General features: G+C 39.6%; 1 protein-coding gene across 28 annotated transcripts in view; it reads left to right on the top strand.

Moving 5' to 3' along the window:
- Positions 1-21,784, top strand: part of ADAMTSL1 (ADAMTS like 1) — a 1,005,193-nt gene that overhangs the window by 883,516 nt on the left and 99,893 nt on the right. For all 28 annotated transcript variants that reach the window (XR_014821152.1, XR_014821138.1, XR_014821132.1 and 25 more), the window contains one exon: positions 15,368-15,496. Coding sequence is in view for 21 of the 28 variants with exons in the window: in XM_084984414.1 (XP_084840540.1) it covers positions 15,368-15,496 (129 nt within the window). In the remaining 7 variants the exon portion in view is untranslated. The remainder of the gene's footprint in view (positions 1-15,367; positions 15,497-21,784) is intronic.

The following is a 21,784-nucleotide window of genomic DNA, read 5'->3' as shown; positions in this document are numbered from 1 at the left end:
GACCTAAGAGTTCTATAAATTTCCTAAATACAAATAAAGTTCAGCAATCTCTACCCACCACTATCAGCTATAAACTTTCCTTACTTCAACTTCTAATGTTTGCAAATTAAATTCCTTTATGTTTGGGAGGCTAAAAGACTAGACGGCAATGAAACACAGCTTTTGCAATCAAGTCTAGGAAAAATTACAGATGAGGGGAAAAGGTGTCAGAAGATTGGTGAGGAGAAGGGGCGTGTAGAGTGGACTAAAAGGTCATAATTGATTTGGGAGGCAGCAGATGGGAATGAAAGAGACTTCACAAGAGAGACAGTAGGATGGAAAGGAGTTAAAAATTCCTGGGCTATAAAATGGAAAGGCATTTGGAAGGAGAACCAGACTAAAGAAAATATCATGCATTTTAATATGACTACTATCTGTAACAAAGTAACTCTTGTTGAAATTTCCAGGTAGCCATATCCTGAAAGTCTCTGGCCAAGAAAGTATGGTAACTGGACTTTAACAGGATCCATTATTACTGATTTCAAGTGTACACGATGTTGTTGGTATTTTCATAAAAGCTTTCATATGTTCACCCTAATTATGGTGGCTTAAACTTTTATTTGACTCATGAGTTCTTCAGTTCAACTGGGAATCCTCATTTCAGGGAGTTTTCACAGGTTTCACTCCAGTAGCCCTTCTGAGAGACCTATGATAATTGCAGTATAAACAGAGGCTAGCCTTTCTTAAAGCATTGCCTTCATATTCTCACTAGATAAAAAGCACTATTCATTGAATAAATCTGGATTAAATACAATTTACTTAGTTTCAAGCACCTTTACAAGCATTAAATGTACTTATTGCTCTCAGCAACCACAGAAGTATAAAATCAAAGCACAGAGAGATTAACTCACCTAAGGCCACTCAGCTATTGAGGGATGGAGCCTGAACACCTGTTATGTAGGCTCCACTTCTCACATCCACGCCCCCTGCATATATCATTACCTGTCATGCACTTATGTTGCTCAGCCCTCCTGAATGTCATGCAGAATCCATATCTGAGCAGTGTTCCAGGAAGACTCTGCCACTTGCTCACTTAGGCATCATAATTTCAAACCTATTTGACATTTTTGCATCTTTCCAGGAGCTCCTGGGTCATCTCCAAACCTGCCTCCTGAAGTTTTGATTTCCATCATTACCCAGTTTCCCAGTCACCTTCAACAAGTCTTCCCATTCTCCTTGAGAGTAAATGTGCAGGCCCACTTCCTCGCATAGATTGCCTCTCACTCAACAGTGAGAATCTAAACGCTTCCAAGGAAAATGCACTCTATTTCTTTTTTTCCAATTTTTTGAAATATAATTGATTTACAATGTTTCAAGTATATAACAAAATGATTTTTATATATGTGTATATATATACATATATACATATATATACACATATATATATGTGTGTGTATGTATATATGTATATATATATTCTTTTTCAGATTCTTTTCCATTGCATAAGAGAATTTTTATGATTAGGTGAAGAAGTGGCCCATATAACTTCTGCTCACATTCCATCCACTAGAATTCAGCACGTTGCCCACACCTAACTACAGAGAGGCTGGGAGATGACCTAACTATGTGCCCAGGAAAGAGAAAAGAATTCTGTAGTAGTAGGTCCACCTCTGCTATGGCTTCTAAAATGGAAGGCATTGTACTGTTAAAAACAGTTTCTGTTAGCAGAGGCCTGGACTTCAGCCCTGAGAAAACGTTACTTACAATGCTCTCTGTTCTTGGCTGCACTCAAAAAACAAACCTTCATCTTCTCTGGCTCCTCTTTCCATCACCTTTATACTGGGCCAAAGCTATTTTTCAAGCACATATGTTCAGATTTTCTCCCATTGGGTTTTGATTTTTACCCGGAGTCACACAGGAGGGAAGGAGGCGTGAGCCAGAGCCCAGACTATGCACAGGAATGTATTTCCAAGCACTTGTTCCTGAGGCTGCTCATCTCTCCCCCGCCTGTCTCTCCAGTGACTGGTCCTTCAGAGTTAGGCAGTGCTTGTTGGGTTGAACGCCTCTGCTGTAAAAGCATCATAAGATAACCCTCCTCCACATTGGTGGATACTGACCCAAAGTGTTAGCTGACCTCAGGTTCACCCTTGGTATGAGGGCTGCCCTTGCTTACCACTGAGGCTCTGGATCCCCTGTTCCGTTTCACTCCAAGAGGAGCCATAATCCAAGAGTTAAGGGGTATGATGAGGTCTGAAGGAAATGAATAAGAAATGATTCTCTTAATGCTTCTGTTTGTGTGTCTAACACTCTTGAAGAGGCTTAATTCCTTATACTGGGCCCTGATAAATTGAAAAGCTTACCTTCGTTTCTTTTTTCTTGTTATATGTATAGCTAGGCATAATCTCCTTGGTTGTACAGCTCTTATGCAACCATAATGCAAATTTACAGATTCAGTGAAAGAGTAATCTGTAAACCCTGTAAGTTTCCATAAATCAACACTAATGTAATTGGCTAGCTGAGGCTGACCCACTGAGATGATATGGCAGTTTATAGGTGGATGTGGTCCTGATGGTTGAGGCTCCGCTCACACTGCACAGGCTCTGTGATCACAGCTCAGCCTTCTCTTTTTATTATTTTCCTATTGTGAAAGGCTTTTTCGTCAGGTATGCCATGATCTTTCTGTTGCATTCTCTTAGCACAAATACATAATTTGTCATTTCACTCCCTGTCTCTATCTCTATTTTTCTTCCTAGTTAACTTCCATAATTAAAGCACTACTAGTTAATGGGATTGTAACGGAGCACAAACACAGGCATGGCATCACGCCAAAGGATTCACTTACTAGGTGACTGTCTATAAATTGTTTTTGTTTTGTTTTGTTAGTTGATCATTAGAATAAGGATTCCGACCTGAAATCTAATAGAGAGCTTAGTGGGATCTCAAAAGACACCTCAACTCTCACCAGGACTCATGAAAAACTAACACAGTGTAATTCACTGATTATCAAACCTGGCTACATGTCAGAATCACTTCAGAACTTGCTCAAAATAGACATCAGAGCTTCCATACCACCACCCGAGATTTAAGTTTAGTAGGTCTAAGAGTGTGACTCAGTAGTATGTACAGGCTTTTTCTAATAGATGTAAGAGGGTCGATTGATTAAGAAACATCATTTTCATTATAAATTTCTATTAATTGTAGATATTTGGGTAACTCTGTGCTTTGTCTTAACAATGGATTATGCCGGTAATAAGAACGTGTAAGTAGCCTATGCTAACAACAGTGCCTCTCGTGACAGGACGAAAGACTGTTACTTTTCAGCAAAAGCTCAATATAATTAATTAAGGGCTGGATTTAATTCAGTGACATTTGAATTTTATAGCTATACACTTGCAGCTATAAAACCACCTTTATTATTAAAATTCCTATAGGAAAAATAACTTGGTAATTGTGAGTCTGAAACTCTCTGGTCCCTAAACTGCTTTTCCCCATTGGCACAGTTGTTTTTATTACACAGTGAGGCAGCCATTATATATAGCAGGACAGATTATGTTTTTAACAAGTGCCCTGGGGATTCTGAGGCAGCCAGTGCACAGACAAGGTTTGGGGATCTCCAGTTACAAGCACTGGACTTGAGGTCAAAGTTCTGGGGTCTAGTTCAGCCCTACTATTTGCTTGCTCTCTGGCCTTGGACAAACTATGGGACATTTCTGAGCTTAAGTTCCTTATCTATATAAAAGATGAAAATTCTTTACCCACCTCTCAGGATTCTTATGACAATGACAGCAAAAACAAATTTAGATAATATACATAGCACACCAAGTGCACACATAGATTCATTTACTAGATATTTCTTGAGGACCTACTATGTGCCAGAACTAGATGATAGGAATAAAAAAGACAACAAGAGGGATATGATTCCTGATTTCATGGAAGTTACATAGCAAGGGGCAGGAGGCAGAGAACACTCAAATAAATAAGGTAAAGTTTGATTGTTCTAGTGCTTAGGAACAAAATTAAGTTGGCTTTGAGCTATATAATGATAGTCAGGGTTAGATGAGGTATCTGGGAAAGGCACATATTTGCATGGAGACCAGAAGAAGATAGCCATGCAGAGACATCTGTGGATCAAGAATGTCAGCACATCTGGGACAAATGTGCTGATGCTTTGGGGGAAGAGACCAAAGGCCAGTGTGACTGAAGCAACAGTGATCCACGGGGAGTGCGGCTTCAGTGAGGTAGAGAGGTGGACAGCTGGACCTGAACATAACGGGTTGGTTGGTCATGAAAAGGAGCCTGAAATTTTGTTCTAACTGCACTGAAAAAGCTCTCCATAATAAGTAAAGGAGTTGTATGATCTGATTCATGTTTTAGAAAATTCACCCTGGCTGTCCAAAGAAGAGACTCTAGTGAAGGGAGAATGGGAGCAAGGGCACCATTTAGGCTGTGGAGTAGTCCAGCCAGAGAACATAGCAGCATCAGATTATAGCAACAAAGGAGCTGGTTCGATTTAGAGTGTATTTGATATTAGAGCGGGGAGCTTCTTAGGATAAGGGAGGTAAGGTGAATGTGCCAATTTTTTTTTTCTTTCTGTCTTTTCTAGGGCTGCACCCATGGCATATGGAGGTTCCCAGGCTAGGGGTCTAATCAGAGCTGTAGCCAGTGGCTTATGCCACAACCACAGCAATGCGGGATCTGAGCCGCATCTGCAACCTACACCACAGCTCATGGCAATGCCAGATCCTTAATCTATTGAGCGAGACCCGGGATCAAACCCCAACCTCATGGTTCCTAGTCAGATATGTTAACCACTGAGCCACGACAGGAACTCCGAATGTGCCAATATTAATTCAGTGTCCTTCCAGCTGTGTTCCCTCAATATCACCCTGCATTAATTAGTGTCAGAATGAGTTATGGTAGAAAATCACTCATCTGCATGTCAGGTCATATGTAATCTCAAACATACTAAGTATAGGTGAAATAAGGAAAAAGACTCCTTAATACTCAAAATAGATAGAGAATGCCTATGCATATATTCAAAGGTGAAGTCCTCAGAATCTTACTCAAATTTCTGTCCTTAAATATAGTTGTAATGAGCTAGTATCTGATACCTAGAAGGCAATTAAAAGGAGAAGAGGAGAAAGAGGATGGCTTCTAACATGAGGCTGTATGAGAATGCAAGCAGGAAGAAAAGATAAATAGATGACAGAGAAAAGGAAAAAGCAGGTGTGATACTCCAAAGGGCATTGTTGTATTACAGTTTTCTTCACAGTTAATGAAGGTACAGAAGAGTGCCATTTTAGATTGTCCTGCCTGTAAAATAGTTGAAACAAATTTAAATACATTAGTCTTATAAAAAAATTCAGCCTTGGGTGATCTCATGTGAACCGTTATTTCCCAAAGGTGCTTAGTAAATGAATCTTTTCATTGTATTTTGTGGTTGTGTACGTGAAGTGCTCTATTTTTAACCCCAGCTTATAAAGGCCTGTTAAAAGTATAATATACACAGAACTTCCACTTCCAGGAAAAATGGCATAGGTGTATTTTTCTCTATTCCTCTTGGTAAATTCAACTAAAATCCAGAAATTGTATATAAAACAAATGTAAGAAGACCGAGAAGTGGAGGGGAGAGAGCAGACTGGCTAGGGACCTTGGGTACTGAGGAATAATGAGGAACAATTATGACATCTTTGGGTTTTTGTTGTTGTTGTTTTTGCCTTGAAAATTCCAAACTTGAAGCTGAAGAAAGGGGATACCAGGAAATATGACAGGAACAGAAAAAAAAATCCTAATTAAAGACTGTCCCCTCTACCCAAAGGACCAGGAAAGGGGCAACCTGGCAAGGTGGTGAAGTTTTAGAAAATAATGTTCTACTCCAAACACCACAGAAAACACTGATCCACCACCACACAAACCAGTAAAATCTGAATGGAAAGATTGGATTCCTTGCCAGACTAAAAACTAGGTTCCCCAACATCTCCATGGAGGGTGGTGTCAGAGAAGGGTTTCATGCCCACAAGAGCGCTGTCTTGAGACCACATGGAAATCCTGGAGTTGCACCCTCATCCTGCAGTGACCCCCGTAACTCTTCTCTCTGAGATGGTGTTAGAGAAAGCCTCCTGGAGGGTTGGGACTTTCACCCACCACCAGCAGTAATCAGGATCTTCCCACTGCAGTGTCAGTAGAGACCAGGTAAGGAGCCAGAAGCTCTGTCCAGATCCAGCAGTACTGAGAAGCCCCCACCTGGGTCACAGAACAGGCCAAGTGGAGAAACTGAACTTCTGCTTCCACTGGATAGAAACCAGGTAGCACCTCCCTACTCCCCAACCTGAGTGGTTCCAGAGAAAGAGAGCTAAAACAGATTTAAGTAAGATCCAGGGTTACATGATAATGCAAGTGTCCAAATTTCAACTTAAAATCACTTATCATACCAAAACCCAACTTCTACCACTTTTATTCAACATAGTGATGGAAGTTCTATCCAGTGAAATATTCCCAAAAAGGGAAAGACATAGATAGAAAAGGAGGGGATAAAACTTTGCTGAAGAAATGATCATCTACTTAGAAAATACAAAGGAATCTACAAAAAAATGTTCTAGAACTATGTATGAGTTTAGCACATTCACACACTATACAAAACTGCTGTGTTCATGTATACTAACAATGAACACTAAAACTAAAAATACAATATCATTTTACCATCATTTGAAAAAAAAAAAAAAAACTTGGATATAAATCTAACAAAATATGTACAAGACCTGTATGCTGGAAACTACAAAACTTTGATGAAAGAAAGTAAATAAGATCTTGGAGTTCCCTGTGGTTCCACAGGTTAAGGTGCATTGTCACTGCAGTGCTCCACTTGCTACTGTAGCTCAGGTTTGATCCTGGCCCTGCAACAACTTCCATATGCTTTGGGTGTAGCAAAAAAAAAAAAAAAAATAAGGAGATATAAATAAATAAACATAGAGTATTCATAGATTAGAAGACTTAAGACAGTAAAGATGTCAGTTCTTTCTAAATTAATATACAGGTTTGTGTGACTCCTATCAAAGTCCCAGAAAAATATTATAGCTGTAGACAAAATTATTCCAAAATTTTGTAGAAAGACAAACTATAATAGGAAATAAGGATAAAATAGAAAGAATCATACTCAAGAATCAATTTCAAGATTTCAGACAGGATTAAGATGGCAGAATAGAAGGACTGGAGCTCAACTTCTCTCATAAAAACAACAAAATTACAACCAAATGCTGAGCAACCTTCAAAAAATGGACTGAAAACTTTCAAAAAGATATCCTACTCCAAAAGATAAAGAGAGGCCACATCAAGAGGTAGGAGGGGTGATTATGCAATATAAGCAAGCCCATATTTCCTGGGTGGGAGGCCCCACAGACCAAAAGGTAACTGTACCAGAGACTCACCTACAGGAGTGAGAGTTCTGAGACCCATGTCAAATCCCCATGCCTGGATATCTGGCACTAGGAGGAAGGGTCCCCAGAACATCAGGCATTGAAGGTTAGTGGGGCTTCTGCACAGGAGCTCCACGGGACTGGGGTAAACAGAGACCCCATTCTTGAAAGATGCACACAGACTTTCATGTGCACTGGGTCCCAGGGCAAAGAAAACACTCCATGGGAATCAGGGTCAGACCTGACTGCAGTTCTTGGAGGATCTCCTGGGAAAACAGGGGGTGAATGTGGCTTGTTGTGGGGGAAGGGCATTGGAGGAAAAGCTCTTGGGAAATTCATCAGAATGCCCTTCTCTGGAGGTGGCCATTTTGGGAAAATCTCTCCCCAACCATCAGTGCTGAGAAGCCCCAGGTCAAACAACAGTCCAGGGATCAGCCCTACCCATCAGTAAAAAGGCTGCCTAAAGACCCCCCCAGGCACGCAGCTGCCTCTAATGTCACCCAGAGACAAAACCCCACCCACCAGAGGGATAGCAATCAGCCCCACCTACCAGTGGGCAGGCACCAGTCCCTCCCATCAGGAAGCCTACAGCAAGCCCCTGTACCAACTTCAGCCACAAGGGGAACAGACACCCCAGAAGTAAGAGAGGCTACAACTCTATTGTCTACAAAAAGATCACCACACCAAAAACCTATAAAAATGAAAAGACAGAGAGCTATAATTCAGAAAAGGGAGAAAGAAAAAAAAAAAAAAAAAACAGAAAAACAGCCAAATGATCAGGAGAATCTCAGCCTCCAAGAAAGACTTTAGACTGTTAATGCTGAAGATGATTGCAAGACATTGGATAAATCAAAGGTAAAGATTGAAAATTTACAGGGAACACTGAGCAAAGAAATACAAGATATAAAACTTAAACAGATACGCAAAACACAATAACTGACATAAAAAAAATTCTTTAGAGCAACCAACAGCAGAATACAAGAGGCAGAAAAACGAAAAAGCAAGGTGGAGGAGAGACTAGTGAAAATCACTGATACGGAATAGAAAGGAGAAAAAAGATTGAAAACAAATGAAGAGAGTCTCAGAGAACTCTGGGACAATGTTAAATGCACCACCATCTGTATTATAGGGATGCCAGAAGGAGAAGAGAGAGAAACGGACAGAAAAAATATTCAAAGAGAGCATAGCTGAATAAAGTATTAGACCAGATGGATTTAATAGATATTTATAGGACATTCCATACAAAAGCAACAGAATACACATTCTTCTCAAGTGCACATGGAACATTCTCTAAGATTGATCACATCCTGGGCTACAAATCAAACCCTGGTCACTTTAAGAAAATTGAAATCGGAGTTCCTGTTATGGCACAGTGGTTAACGAATCTGACTAGGAACCATGAGGTTGTGGGTTTGATCCCTCCCCTTGCTCAGTGGGTTAAGGATCTGGCGTTGCTGTGAGCTGTGGTGTAGGTTGCAGACACAGCTCGGATCCCACATTGCTGTGGCTGTGGCTTAGGCTGGCAGCTACAGCTCCGATTAGACCCCTTGCCTGGGAATCTCCATGTGCTGCGGGAGCAGCTCTAGAAAAGGCAAAAAGACAAAAAAAAAAAAAATGAAATCATATCAAGTATCTTTTCCGACCACAACGCTATATGACTGGAAATCAACAAGAAAAAAAAGTGCAAAAAACACGAACATGTGGAGACTAAACAACATGCTACTAAACAACCAATGGATCATGGAAGAAATCAAAGAGGAAATTAAAAAATACCTAGAAGAAAATGACAACAAAGATATGACACTCCAAAACCTATGGGATACAGCAAAAGCCATTCTAAGAGGAAAGTTTAGAGCAACACAAGCTCACCTCAGGAAACAAGAAATAGCTCAAATAATCAAGCTAACTTTACATCTAAAGCAGCTCAAGAGAGAAAAACAGACAAGACCTAAACGTAGTAGAAGGAAAGAAATCATAAAGATCAGAGCAGAAATCAATGAAATAGAAATGAAGAAAACCACAGAAAAGATCAATGAAATGAAAAGCTGGTTCTTTGAAAAGATCAACAAAATTGAGAAAACCTTAACCAGACTTAGCAAGAAAAAAGAAAGAGGACTCAAATCAATAAAATTAGAAATGAAAAAGGAGAAGTAACAATGGACATCACAGAAATACAAAGGATCATAAGAGACTACTATATGCAACTATATGCCAATAACATGGAAAACCTAGAAGAAATGAACAAATTCTTAGAAAAGTACAATCTTCCAAGACTAAACCAAGATGAAATAGAAAAGATGAATGGACCAATCACAAGTACTGAAATTGAAAATGTGATTTTAAAACTTCCAACAAACAAAAGTCCAGGACCAGATGGCTTCACAGGAGAATTCTAACAAACATCTGGAGAAGAGCTAACACCTATCCTCCTGAAACTATTCCAAAAAATTGCAGAGGAAAGGAGACTCCCAAACTCATTCTATGAGGCCACCATCATCCTGATACCAAAACCAGACAAAGATACCACAAAAAAAGAAAACTACAGGCCAACTTCACTGATGAACATCGATGCAAAACTCCTCAACAAAATACTAGCAAACCACATCCAACAATACATTAAAAGGATTGTACATCATGATCAAGTGGGGTTTATCCCAGGAATGCAAGGATTCTTCAATATCTGCAAATCAATCCATGTGATATACCACATTAACAAACTGAAGAATAAAACCGATATGATCCTCTCAATAGACATGGAAGAAGCCTTTGACAAAATCCAACACCCATTTCTGATAAAAACCCTTCAGAAAGTGGGCATAACAGGAACCTACCTCAACATAATTAAGGCCATGTATGACAAACCCAGAGCTAACATCATTCTCAATGGTGAACAGCTGAAAGAATTCCCACTGCGATCAGGAACAAGACAAGGATGTCCACTCTTGCCACTAGTATTCAACATAATTTTGGAAGTCCTAACCACAGCAATCAGGATTAGTAAAAGAAATAAAAGGAATCCAAATTGGAAAGGTAGAAGTAAAACTATTAGTGATAGTTTTAGATGACATGATACTATACCTAGAGAACCCTAAAGACTCTACCAGAAAACTGTTAGAGCTGATCAGTGAATTTGGCAAAGTCTCAGGATACAAAATTAATACACAGAAATGGATGACATTTCTATATACCAACAATGAAAGTATCAGACGTGAAAGATCAGAAAGAGAAATCAGGGAAGCAATTCCATTTACCATCACATCAAAAAGAATAAAATATTTAGGAATAAACCTACCGAAAAAGACAAAAGACCTGTACTGTGAAAACTGTGAGATGCTGATGAAAGAACTCAAAGATGACATAAACAAATGGAAAGACATACCATACTCTTGGATTGGAAGAATCAATATTATCAAAATGACTATAGTACCTAAGGCAATGTACAGATTCAATGCAATCCCTATCAAATTAAGAAGGACATTTTTCACAGAACTCGAACAAAATATTTTAAAGTTTGTTTGGAAGCACAAAAGACCCAGAATAGCCAAAGACATCCTGAAAAATAAAAATGGAACTGGAGGAATCAGGCTCCCTGACTTCAGACTATACTATAAAACCGTATGGTACTGGCACAAAGACAGAAGTGCAGAAGTATACTATCTTCCAATCCAAATTGGAAAGGAAGAAGTAAAACTATCCAGAATTAAACCCACACACCTACAGTCAACTAATCTATGACAAAGGAGGCAAGAATATACAATGGAGAAAAGACAGCCCATTCAATATGTGGTGCTGGGAAAACTGGACAGCCACATGGAAAAGAATGAAATTAGAACACTCCCTAACACCATACACAAAAATAAACTCCAAATGGATTAAAGACCTAGATATAAGACCATATACTATAAAACTCTTAGAGGAAAACATAGGCCAAACACTCTCTGACATAAACCACAGCAACGTCTTACCCCTTAGAGTAATGACAGTAAAAACAAAAATAAGTAAATGGGACTTAATTAAACTTAAAAGTTTCTGCACAGAAAAGGAAACCCTAAACAAAACAAAAATACAACCCACAAAATGGGAGAAAATATTTGCAAATGAATCAACTGAAAGGGATTAATCTCCAAAATTTATAAACACCTACCTCCTACAACTCAATACCAAAAAAACAAACAATCCCATCAAAAATGGGCCGAAGATCTAAACACACAATTCTCCAAAGAAGACATACAGATGGTCAAAAAAACATATGAAAAGATATTCAACATCACTAATTATTAGAGCAAATCAAAACCACTACGAGGTACCACCTTACACCAGTCAGAATGGCCATCATCAGAAAGTCTACAAACAATAAGTGCTGGAGAGGGTGTGGAGAAAGAGGAACCCTATTACACTGTTGGTGGGAATGTAAATTGGTGCAACCACTGCGGGAAACAGTATGGAAATTCCCCAGAAAACTAAAAATAGATTTACCATTTGATCAAGCAATCCCACTCCTGGGCATCTATCCAGAGAAAACCATGTCTCAAAAAGACACACATACTCCAATGTTCATTGCAGCACTATATACAATAGTCAAGACATGGAAACAACCTAAATGTCCATCAGCAGATGTGTGGATAAAGATGTGGTACACGTACACAATGAAATATTACTCAGCCATTAAAAGGAAAGAAAGAACAGCATTTGCAGCAACATAGACAGATCTAGAAATTATCATGCTAAGTGAAGTCAGTCAGATGAGACACCAACATCAAATGCTATCACCTACATGTGGAATCTAAAAAAAGGACAGAATGAACTTCTTTGCAGAACAGATACTGACTCACAGACTTTGAAAAACTTACGGTTTCCAAATGAGACAGGTTGCGGGGGGGTGGATGCACTAAGGGTTTGGGATGGAAATGCTGTAAAATTTGGTTGTGATGATTGTTGTACATCCATAAGTGTAATAAAATTCATTAATTAAAAAATAGAGAACAAAAATAAATAAGGAAAAAAGAATCAATTTAAAAATTAATTATGTAGCTATAATAATTAAGTCTTTTGGTATTTATAGAGAGAGATGCATAAATCAGTGCAACAGAAGAGAGAACATTGAAGGAGATGCAAAAAAATATGCCCAGCTGCTTTTGACTAAGGTAAAAAAGCATTTTAATGGAAGAAAGATAGTTTGTTCAATAAATTGTGATGCTAATTATTAGAAAAATGCAAACCAAAACTATAATGAGGTACCACCTCACACCAGTCAGAATGGCCATCCTTAACAAGTCAACAAATAAAAAATGCTGGAGAGGGTGTGGAGAAAAAGGTACCCTCCTTTCACTCTTGCTGGGAATGTAAATTGGTACAACCACTATGGAAAACTGTATTGAGGTATCTCAGAAAGCTATATATAGAACTACCATATGACCCAGAAATCCCACTCCTGGGCATATATCCAGACAAAACTCTCATTGAAAAAGATACATGCACCCCCATGTTTACTGCAGCACTATTCACAATAGCCAAGACAAGGAAGCAACCTAAAGGTCCATCAACAGATAAATGGATTAAGAAGATGTGGTATATATACACTGTGCAATACTACTCAGTCATAAAAAAGAATAAAATGATGCCATTTGCAGCAACATGGATGGAACTAAAGATTCTAAGTGAAGTAAGTCAGAAAGAGAAAGAGAAATACCATATGATATCACTTACATCTGGAATCTAATATATGGCACAAATGAACCTATCTACAGAAAATAAACAAACTCATATGCACTATGAGAACAGACTTTTGGTTTCCAAGGAGTAGGGGGAGGGAGTGGGATGGTCTGAGAGTTTGTGGTAAAAAAATAAATTTAAAAAAAAGGAATTACTCCTGAGGGACTTGCTGTAGAGTACAGTGAACTCTACCCAATATTCTGTGATCATCTGTGTGGGAAAAGAATTTGAAAGAGATCATATGTGTGTACATGTGTAACTGAATCACTTTGTTGTATAGCATAAATTATCGCAAACTTGTAAATCAACTCTATGTGAATAAAACTTTTAAAAATAAAAAAATACAAATAAATAATGATGGAACAACTGGACATCCATTGGCAAATAAAACCAATGAACTTTGACCTAAGTCTCATTTATATAAAAATTAACTCAAAATGTATCATAGACTTAACTATAAAATGTAAAACTATGAAACTTTAAGAAAAAAATTTCAGGATCAAGGTCTAGGTAAATAATTCTCACACTTACCATTAAAAGCATGATCCATGAAAGGAAAACTGGGTAAACTGGACTTCTGTCAAATTAAAAACTTCTATAAAAGATCCTGTTAAGGAGATGGGGGAGAAAAATCCCCACACTGGGAGAAAGTTATTGCAAACCACGTATCTAACAAATGACTTTTATCTAGAATGTAAAGAACTCTCAAAACTCAACATTAAAAAAAAAGAACAATTCAATTAGAAAATGCTGAAGGAAATGGAGAGACATTTCATCAAATGGGATATAGAGACAGCAAATAAGCATGTGAAAAGATAATATCATTAACCACTGGGGAAATGCAAATTAAAAAATTCCAATGAGCTATCACTACATACCTAGCAGAAAAGCTAAAATTAAAATTAATGATGACACCAAATGCTGACAAGGATGCAGAGAAACTAGATCACTCATACACTACTGGTGGGAATGTAAATGATACAGCCACCTTGGAAAACATCTTAATAGTTCGGTAAAAACCTGAATATGTAACTACCATATGACCTAGTAATTACCCTCCTGGACATTTATCCTAGAGGAAATGAAGACATGTGTTCACACAAAAACTTGTACAGGAATGTTTATAAATGCTTTATTTGGGTAGCCAAAAAGTGGAAACACTGAACACACTTGGTATATCCATACCATGGAATACTACTCAGCAATACAAGAGAACAAACTCTTGATGTGTGTAGCTATGGTACCATGTGCAACCTGGGAAGACTCTCCAGAGAGTTATTATGACTGGAAAAAAAGGCCAGAAAGAGAAAAACAAATACCATATGATATCACTTATATCTGAAATCTAATATATGACACAAATGAACCTATCTACAGAGAAGAAACAAACACATGGACATGGACAACAGACTTGTGGTTGCCAAGGGGGAAGGAGAGGGAGTGGGATAGTCTGGGAGTTTGGTGTTAGCATATGCAAACTATAACATTTGGAGTGGATAAGCAAAGAGATCCTGCTGTATAGCACAGGAAACTATATCTAATCACTTCTGATGGAACATGATGGAGGACATTGTAAGAAAAGGTATGTATATATGACTGGATCACTTTGCTATACAGCAGAAATGGACAGAACATTGTAAATTAACTATAATAAAAAACATTTTTTAAAAAGCCAATCGAAAAAGTTCTATTCTGAATGATTCCAGTTATGAAACTTTCTTGAAGTGACAAAATTTTTGAAAATGGAAAACAAATTAATGGCTACTAAAGGATTAAGACAGGGGGGCTAGGGGCAGCATGAGAGATATTTATAGCTTATCTTTTTCAGTGTCAGTAACCTTGTTATGATACCATACTCTGGTTTTGTGAGATCTTACCATTGGGGAAAACTGAGTAGAGGGTACACAGGATTACTTTGTGTTATTTCATACAACTTCATGTGAATCTACAATTATCTCAAACACTTTACACTCATAAAAATAGAATGTATTAGATCATTTGTTAATTTAATGAGATGCACTAATCCCCCCAAGTTGTTGGATACCAGGATTTCTCCTCAGATCCTTCTATCCTTGTTCTTCTGATAATTCTGTGGGTGGGTGGCCAGCTGATTTTTACATTGAAAATTACAATATCTTCAAAGGAATACATGGTCAGTAGAAAAAGCCTGGGTACATCCCTTGTCCATTGTAGGTCATCTCATGTCTCAAGGGAATGCCCACAGCTACCATCTAATAAAATGTCACGTTCCTTCTCACCCTCAGGAAAACCACTAGTGAAAACATCCCGAGGGACAGTGATCAACACAGAGGAGCCTGCCATCACAGTCGATGTCGGAAGCACCATCAAAACAGTGCGAGGAGTCAACGTGACTATTAACTGCCAAGTTGCAGGTAAGAAATGCATTCATATGTGAATTCTTTTGTTCAGATATTAATGGAGCCCTGAGCTAGGCTGGGGGATGAAAAGATAAGTACAAATTCTGCCTTCAGGGATTTGGGGTTTGTTGGAAAACTAAAGCATGAGCCTTAGTCACTCTGCAAGTGAAAAATACTGCCCAAGTTTAGAGGAGCAGAATTGAAAAAGATGAGTGAGAAGAGGTGGTTTTGAGTCTTAGCCTTGTATACTGATAGAATGTGAGCATGCCCCATGTTGGGGTAAAGGGTATTCCAAGTGGATGAAAGGCTGTGAAAAAATTCATGGATGTAGAGATGCCTCCAGGCAGACTCTAACGGAGTGTTCACTTTGGTCTGGCTGGTGCCCATGCAGCAGAGATGGGTGGAAGACCCTAGGCTTTCACAATGTGGGTTGCAACTGTGCCATGCAAGATTGAACATTTGGATGGGGAGTTCAGACAAAGGCAAGTTGACAGTAACATTAAGGGGCTGTGTAGTGCATAAAATGGATTGAAGAAAAGAAATATTGGGACAGAGAGGCCAGTTAGGAAGCGATCGTAGGAGTTCCCATCATGGCTCAGCAGTGACAAACCCAATTAGTATCCATGAGGATATGGGTTCGATTCCTGGCCTCACTCAGTGGGCTAAGGATCCAGAGTTGCGGTGAGCCATGGTGTGGGCCAGCAGCTGCTGTTCTGACTAGACCCCTAGCCTGGGAACTTCCATATGCCACCAGTGTGGCCCTAGAAAGACCAAAAAAAAAAAAAAAAACCATCATAAGTTGTTTAGAGATGTTCTGGAGGCAGAACTTGTAGCAGTGGTGGTGAAAAGCTCCAGGGTAGAGGGCAGGGATGAGACCAACAGGAACCTACAGCTTACTCACATCAGAAGTGGACAGGAGTCATTAGTGCAAAGAGTCAGTGCTGTGAGGAGAGTGATTTAGGCATTGCCTTGGGAAGGCCTTGCAAACTCAGAGGCCTTTAGGGACCAGAAAGTTACAAGGAAGTGGAGGAAGAAGGAACAAAGAAGGTAGGAGTGTGTTCTCCATAAAGGTATTTACCTTCAATTTAAAAACAGGAGTTCCCTGGTGGCTTAGTGGGTTAAGGATCCACCTTCACTGCTGTGGCTCGGGCCTCTGCTGTGGTTCAGGTTCAGTCCCTTGCCCCAGAATTTCTGCTTATCGCAGGCTTGGCCAAATAAATAAATAAATAAAACCCCATCCACGTAAAATGGAACAGAGCTCAGCTACCAATTCTCCCTTCGTGTGAACTCCTAGCTCGTAACGTCTACCCACAGTTTTTTTCACTCCCACATGCAAAGAAGTGGATGGCTCTTGAGCTCAGGCCCAGTGACAGTCCCCTGATTGCTGTCCTCATCAGATATACCAACTGCTATCATCAAATGTGTAAACCTTGGACCCTAGCCTGGCCAAAGCCCTCTGCTTCAGCAGGAAAATGTACTTTTTCATTTAGGTTCTCATAGCCAAAGCACAAAACTAAAGCTGAGATCTATGTGGTACAAGCTTTATTCAATGACCAAAGTACGAAAAAGCAGAAATTTAAGTTACAGATCCGTTTCTCACCCACTTGGTGAGAAGGATTTGCTTTGAAAAGGTAAAGGAGGAGTGAGGTTAATGACGGGGAGGCATATGCATTAGTCTATAGGAGAAGGGGCAGGGCTTTCTGAGGCAATAGGGTGCTATCCTTTTCTTACCTTTTCTTGGTCCTTAATTTACAGTCATGCTTTTGTAGTAATATTAGCATATAATGAGATTTAGGGTCTGTTGGTGGTCAGATCTGTCACCGTCTTTGTACCAGCCAGTTCCATCTGGTTTTTGTTCGTCTCTTTCTCTCTATAGCTTCCTTTCATACCTCCAGACTTTGTGACTTAAAGATTTATGGTAAATCCTGATAAAGGTGGGGGTTGGCAGGTTTGAAGCAAGGACTTGGCATAACTCTGGTAACACTGTGGCACCCAAACAAGGGTTCCCTAGTTATACCCTGTCTGCAGAAAGGACAGGCCTTGATGCCCCCTGCTTTGGGGGTTTCTTCATGTTAGATCTCAGTCCCATCAGTGGAGATCTCCTTGAGATTTATCAGGCCAGAAAGAACCCACTTTAGAATAAGGAGGAGGAGGGTCTTAATCTAAAGCATGTTGTTTCCAAAGAACAGCCAGGTCTGGTTTTCTCTGTAATGTTCTGATAGCTCCAGGAAACCAGAAATCTAAATCTGTCTCTGTGATCTTACATTAGCTACTTCTTGGTAAAGCTTCCCTTGGCCTAGGCATCCAGTCTCATCAGTGAAAGCTTCTAGAACTAAATCCCTTCAGGCTCTGTACTCCCAGATAGGACATAGGACAAAACCTCTGACAGGGCTTCCCATGAATGAGTTGCCTCTCCGTACAGAGACTGATGGTGGAAGCAGGGTCCTTTGTGCAAGACCATCGACTCTCCACCTGACAACTAGGAACACACACCTTAGAGACAGAACACCAACTGGAAATATGATGGACCACACTGAAAAAAAGGGAAGCCAAGGGTAGCAAAACAAGGAATTGGGCCTTTGGAGAAGATTGAGAGAACAGGAATCCAGATAGAGAAATAGCTATCATGAGGAAACCAGGACAGTCGGACCATGCTACCTATGGCCATGTCTCCCAACTTCATTCAAAGACTCATTCTTGGTGACCTGATAGTGAAATCCAGTTTTTGCCTGGCCATGCACTATCTGATATTCTTTGTTTTTATTTTTATTCATAGAACCATTTGTATTAATCATTGTTAACTAAAATAGATTAGTGTGTCTGTCTTTATGCCTTTTGATTAAACAAGATTTTTATTCAACATAGATGGGAAAGAGCCTGCTTTTGATTAAACTGTTGGTCTGCGAATTTAGTGGACAAAGAAATCATTCTTGGGCTAAACCTCTAGTCAAAATAGTGACAGCTGTAATGCTAAATTGCAAAAGAAACTACTTTTACTTTGATGTTACAAATGTCTTTTATGGCTCTCCTGGGACATAATTTTAATGGCTATATAATAGTATATTTTAAGAAGATTACATAATTTACACAGAATAACTCATGTTCTTACATGTTTGAGTTGTTAGCAGTTTTTTACTATGTAACTTTTTGCATGCATATGCTTCCAACATGCAAAATACAGCCTTACAAATTCTTCCCAACCTAAAGCATAAAAAGAATTAAGCAATGAGTAGGATGAGGCTTTTTCTTTAACAAAGTGATCTAATTCATTATACCACTCCCATACTTGTTCTCTAGTTGAGGATAATTCAGAAAATTAAGTGGGAGATAAAGGGTTGGGGGAGGAGGGAGTGTTTCAGTCATTGGGAACAGGATATGCAAGGGACCTGAGGTAGAAAGCATGTTCCTCTGAAGGAATGAAGTATGGCTGTATGGCTACATGGTGTGGAGAGCAGAGAAGAAAGTGATGTGGCATGTGGTTGGGAGGTGGAAGAGAGTAGACAAGGACTAGATCTTACAGGATTTTATATATTATGGTACCATTTGGAACAAGGGAAGCCTTTGAAGGCTGACCTAGGAGATAAAATTGTTAGGAATAGCCATATAGAAATAACTAGTTGAGAAGTCAACAACGGACAGGGTATTCACTAGGGAAGCTAGATTCTGGTAACAAGTAGACCTCCAGGTGTATAATGACACAAACACAGTAGAAGTTTATTACTGCCTATTTAGGACTCCAAAGACTGTTCCTGGTCAGCTGGAGAGGATCTGCCCCAGAAAATCACTCAGTGTCACAGAACATTGGTGGTTCTGTTATTTTGTATACATGCTTTCTAAGGTCTCCGTGTAGGTTCTCTCTACCTTGTCAACTAGGAAAGGGGAAACACAAAGCTTAGAGACTAGTTGAGAAGGTTTTAAGAGCCACACCTAGAAGTAGAACACACCACTACTTCTCACATTCCTTCTTAGACACATGGCCACTCACAACTACATGGGATGTTGAGAAATGTAGCCTGACTGGGTACCAAGGAAAAAGAAGACATTATTCTCAGTGTCTGCCCCAGTCAGGGCGGAGAAATATAAAAGGCTGAAAACCGCCTTTCTAGACTTCCATGATTCATGAGAATAATTGCCAAGGATGACATTGAAGTTACTGTCTCCTTTCCTAGTCTTGCATCAAGCTATTGAAGAAGCTTCTAGGACTTATCGTGTCAAAGTGTACCTTTCAGTGCACTGAAAGGTGCACTGACAAGCTGCCATGATGCAAGCATCCTACCAAGTATAACAAGTGGTCCAGTTAACAAGAATATCCTGTCTGGGATTTAAAAAAGAATATTATAGCATCACCCTACCTGGCAGCTCAGTGGAGATTAAAGGCACTAATCCTTATAATCATATCAACTACAACCCATTATGACTGCAGTCATTTATTAATCCTTCCAAGCAGCAGGGAGGAAATTGTGTTGTTGATAAGATTTTCCAGGAAGAGGGAAAGTAAGGCAGATCCTTTTCCTTCCTCTGTTAGACACACATCATACCAGGGAAGAGCATGGAGCCTATCCTAGTAACTTGACAACAGCATAGCTTTGAACTTCATTCTGTGGTAGAATGTATTTTCTGTCATTTTTTAGACATTTCTTTCCGTAGAATGTGCTGCCACATCACAACAGGCTAGGGGAAAAACTTTCACAACCTGACCAAGCTTTTCACTAAGAAGATCACTAACAAAGCCAGCACATATAGATTCTAGAAAGTTCTCTTCTAACAATAACCTTGGTATTACAATTACAGCAGAAATTAATTCTGAAAGTAGAAAATTTTTAAGGTTCGACACCAGAAATAATAGTGAAGCAATTCAGATCTTCTCTAAGGAGGTAGATTGGTATAATGGCAGGCAGCATCGTGTACTTGTTAGGATGGGGATCTGTGGCATGAAATGTATCTGAGTTTGGATTCCCCACCAGCCATTTGTAGGTCACTGATTGGCCATGAGGTAGAGAGGAGAGGGATATAGGGACTCTGTCCCCATGTAATCATTCAGGGATCCAAACTAATGTCACCTGAAATAGATTTCCTCATCAGTTAAATGGTTAAAAAATGCTATATAGGATTTTGTGAAAAAATGACTAATTATACTTATTAATTGTTTGTCTTTTGCACATAATCAATAAAAGTTCTTTCTCCCTCTGGTATGTTCAGGTTATTTTGGCATAGCTCCTAAGCTTGGTGCATTCCCAATATCTAAGTATTCTGAATATCAGCATTATGCATGTGTATATGGTATGTTTTCACAGAACTCTGGCATATATGAGGTCTGGTGGTATTTTTGGAAGCATCATTATCATCTCTTGAGAGAAGAAGAAAAAAATAGCTCTATGATGCCTCATTTCTTTTTCCTTTTCCTTTATTCCAACTTTGTAATATATCCAAGCCAGTCATTCCAAAGTATCGTTTTGGTGCCATTTCTCTGCTTAAGGTACTGATCCCAGGAAGGAATCCCCCCAAATGGGACACCATCAACTCCACCTCCATTGGCAAGCTCACAATGCAGGTCCCTGTTAGAGTGAATCTAAGAGATATTTGCTAATATATGTAATAAAAAATGATTCGACATCATTTGTCTTCCATGGGCACTGCTGTCACTTCTACGGTTCCAGTTTTGCAGAAACTGAAGGCCACTTCCTTCTACCCTTTGTTATCCTGAACATTTCCATTTCTCCCATGAAGCCTTCTGCCCTTATCTGGGATATGCAGCCCTTTGGATAAAAACCCTGTTGTGTCCTGTTAAGCAGACTTGATTTCCTGAGGGCATGAGGCAAAGAAGGAAGGAAATGGAACCCTCTCCATCCCTCGGCCCTCTCCCTCCTCCTCTTCCTCTTTCTGGCCATCCCTGTCTCTACTTCTGGGTGCCCTACAGGAGCACAGGCCCAAACCAGAGAAGGATCAAGTTTTGCTGCATGAGCTCTCCATGTAACACACAGAGAAAGCACCACAAGTATTGGCTCTGGAGATGCACAGTCACCATCATGGAGTGAGCATTCACCCCCACCATTCACTTGGTCATCATGCTTTGGCTGGTGGAACTGATGGCCCATTAGTCCAGTTCTCTTACTCTGCCTCCTCACTCTAGAACAATCTCAGTTCCTATGAGGGACTGTGTGCTTGCTACCCACAGCCTTTCTGCAAGGGAGGTGCCAGCAAAAAGTCCTATGTGTGAGCAGTTCATGGCAAGGGAAAGGGGGTGAATCCTTGCAGAAGGTGGTTTGTAGGATCTCATTTTTCCTTGCATTTTCAGGAGTGAAA

The sequence above is a fragment of the Sus scrofa genome, chromosome 1 (genome assembly GCF_054392235.1).
Source record: "Sus scrofa isolate SSC_HxYL_T2T_F1_AM1 chromosome 1, Sscrofa_HxYL_maternal_Yorkshire_Landrace_v2.0, whole genome shotgun sequence".
Lineage (NCBI taxonomy): Eukaryota > Metazoa > Chordata > Mammalia > Artiodactyla > Suidae > Sus > Sus scrofa.
The sequence above is the reverse complement of the archived record's forward strand: the minus strand, read 5'-3'. Positions and strand labels throughout refer to the sequence as shown.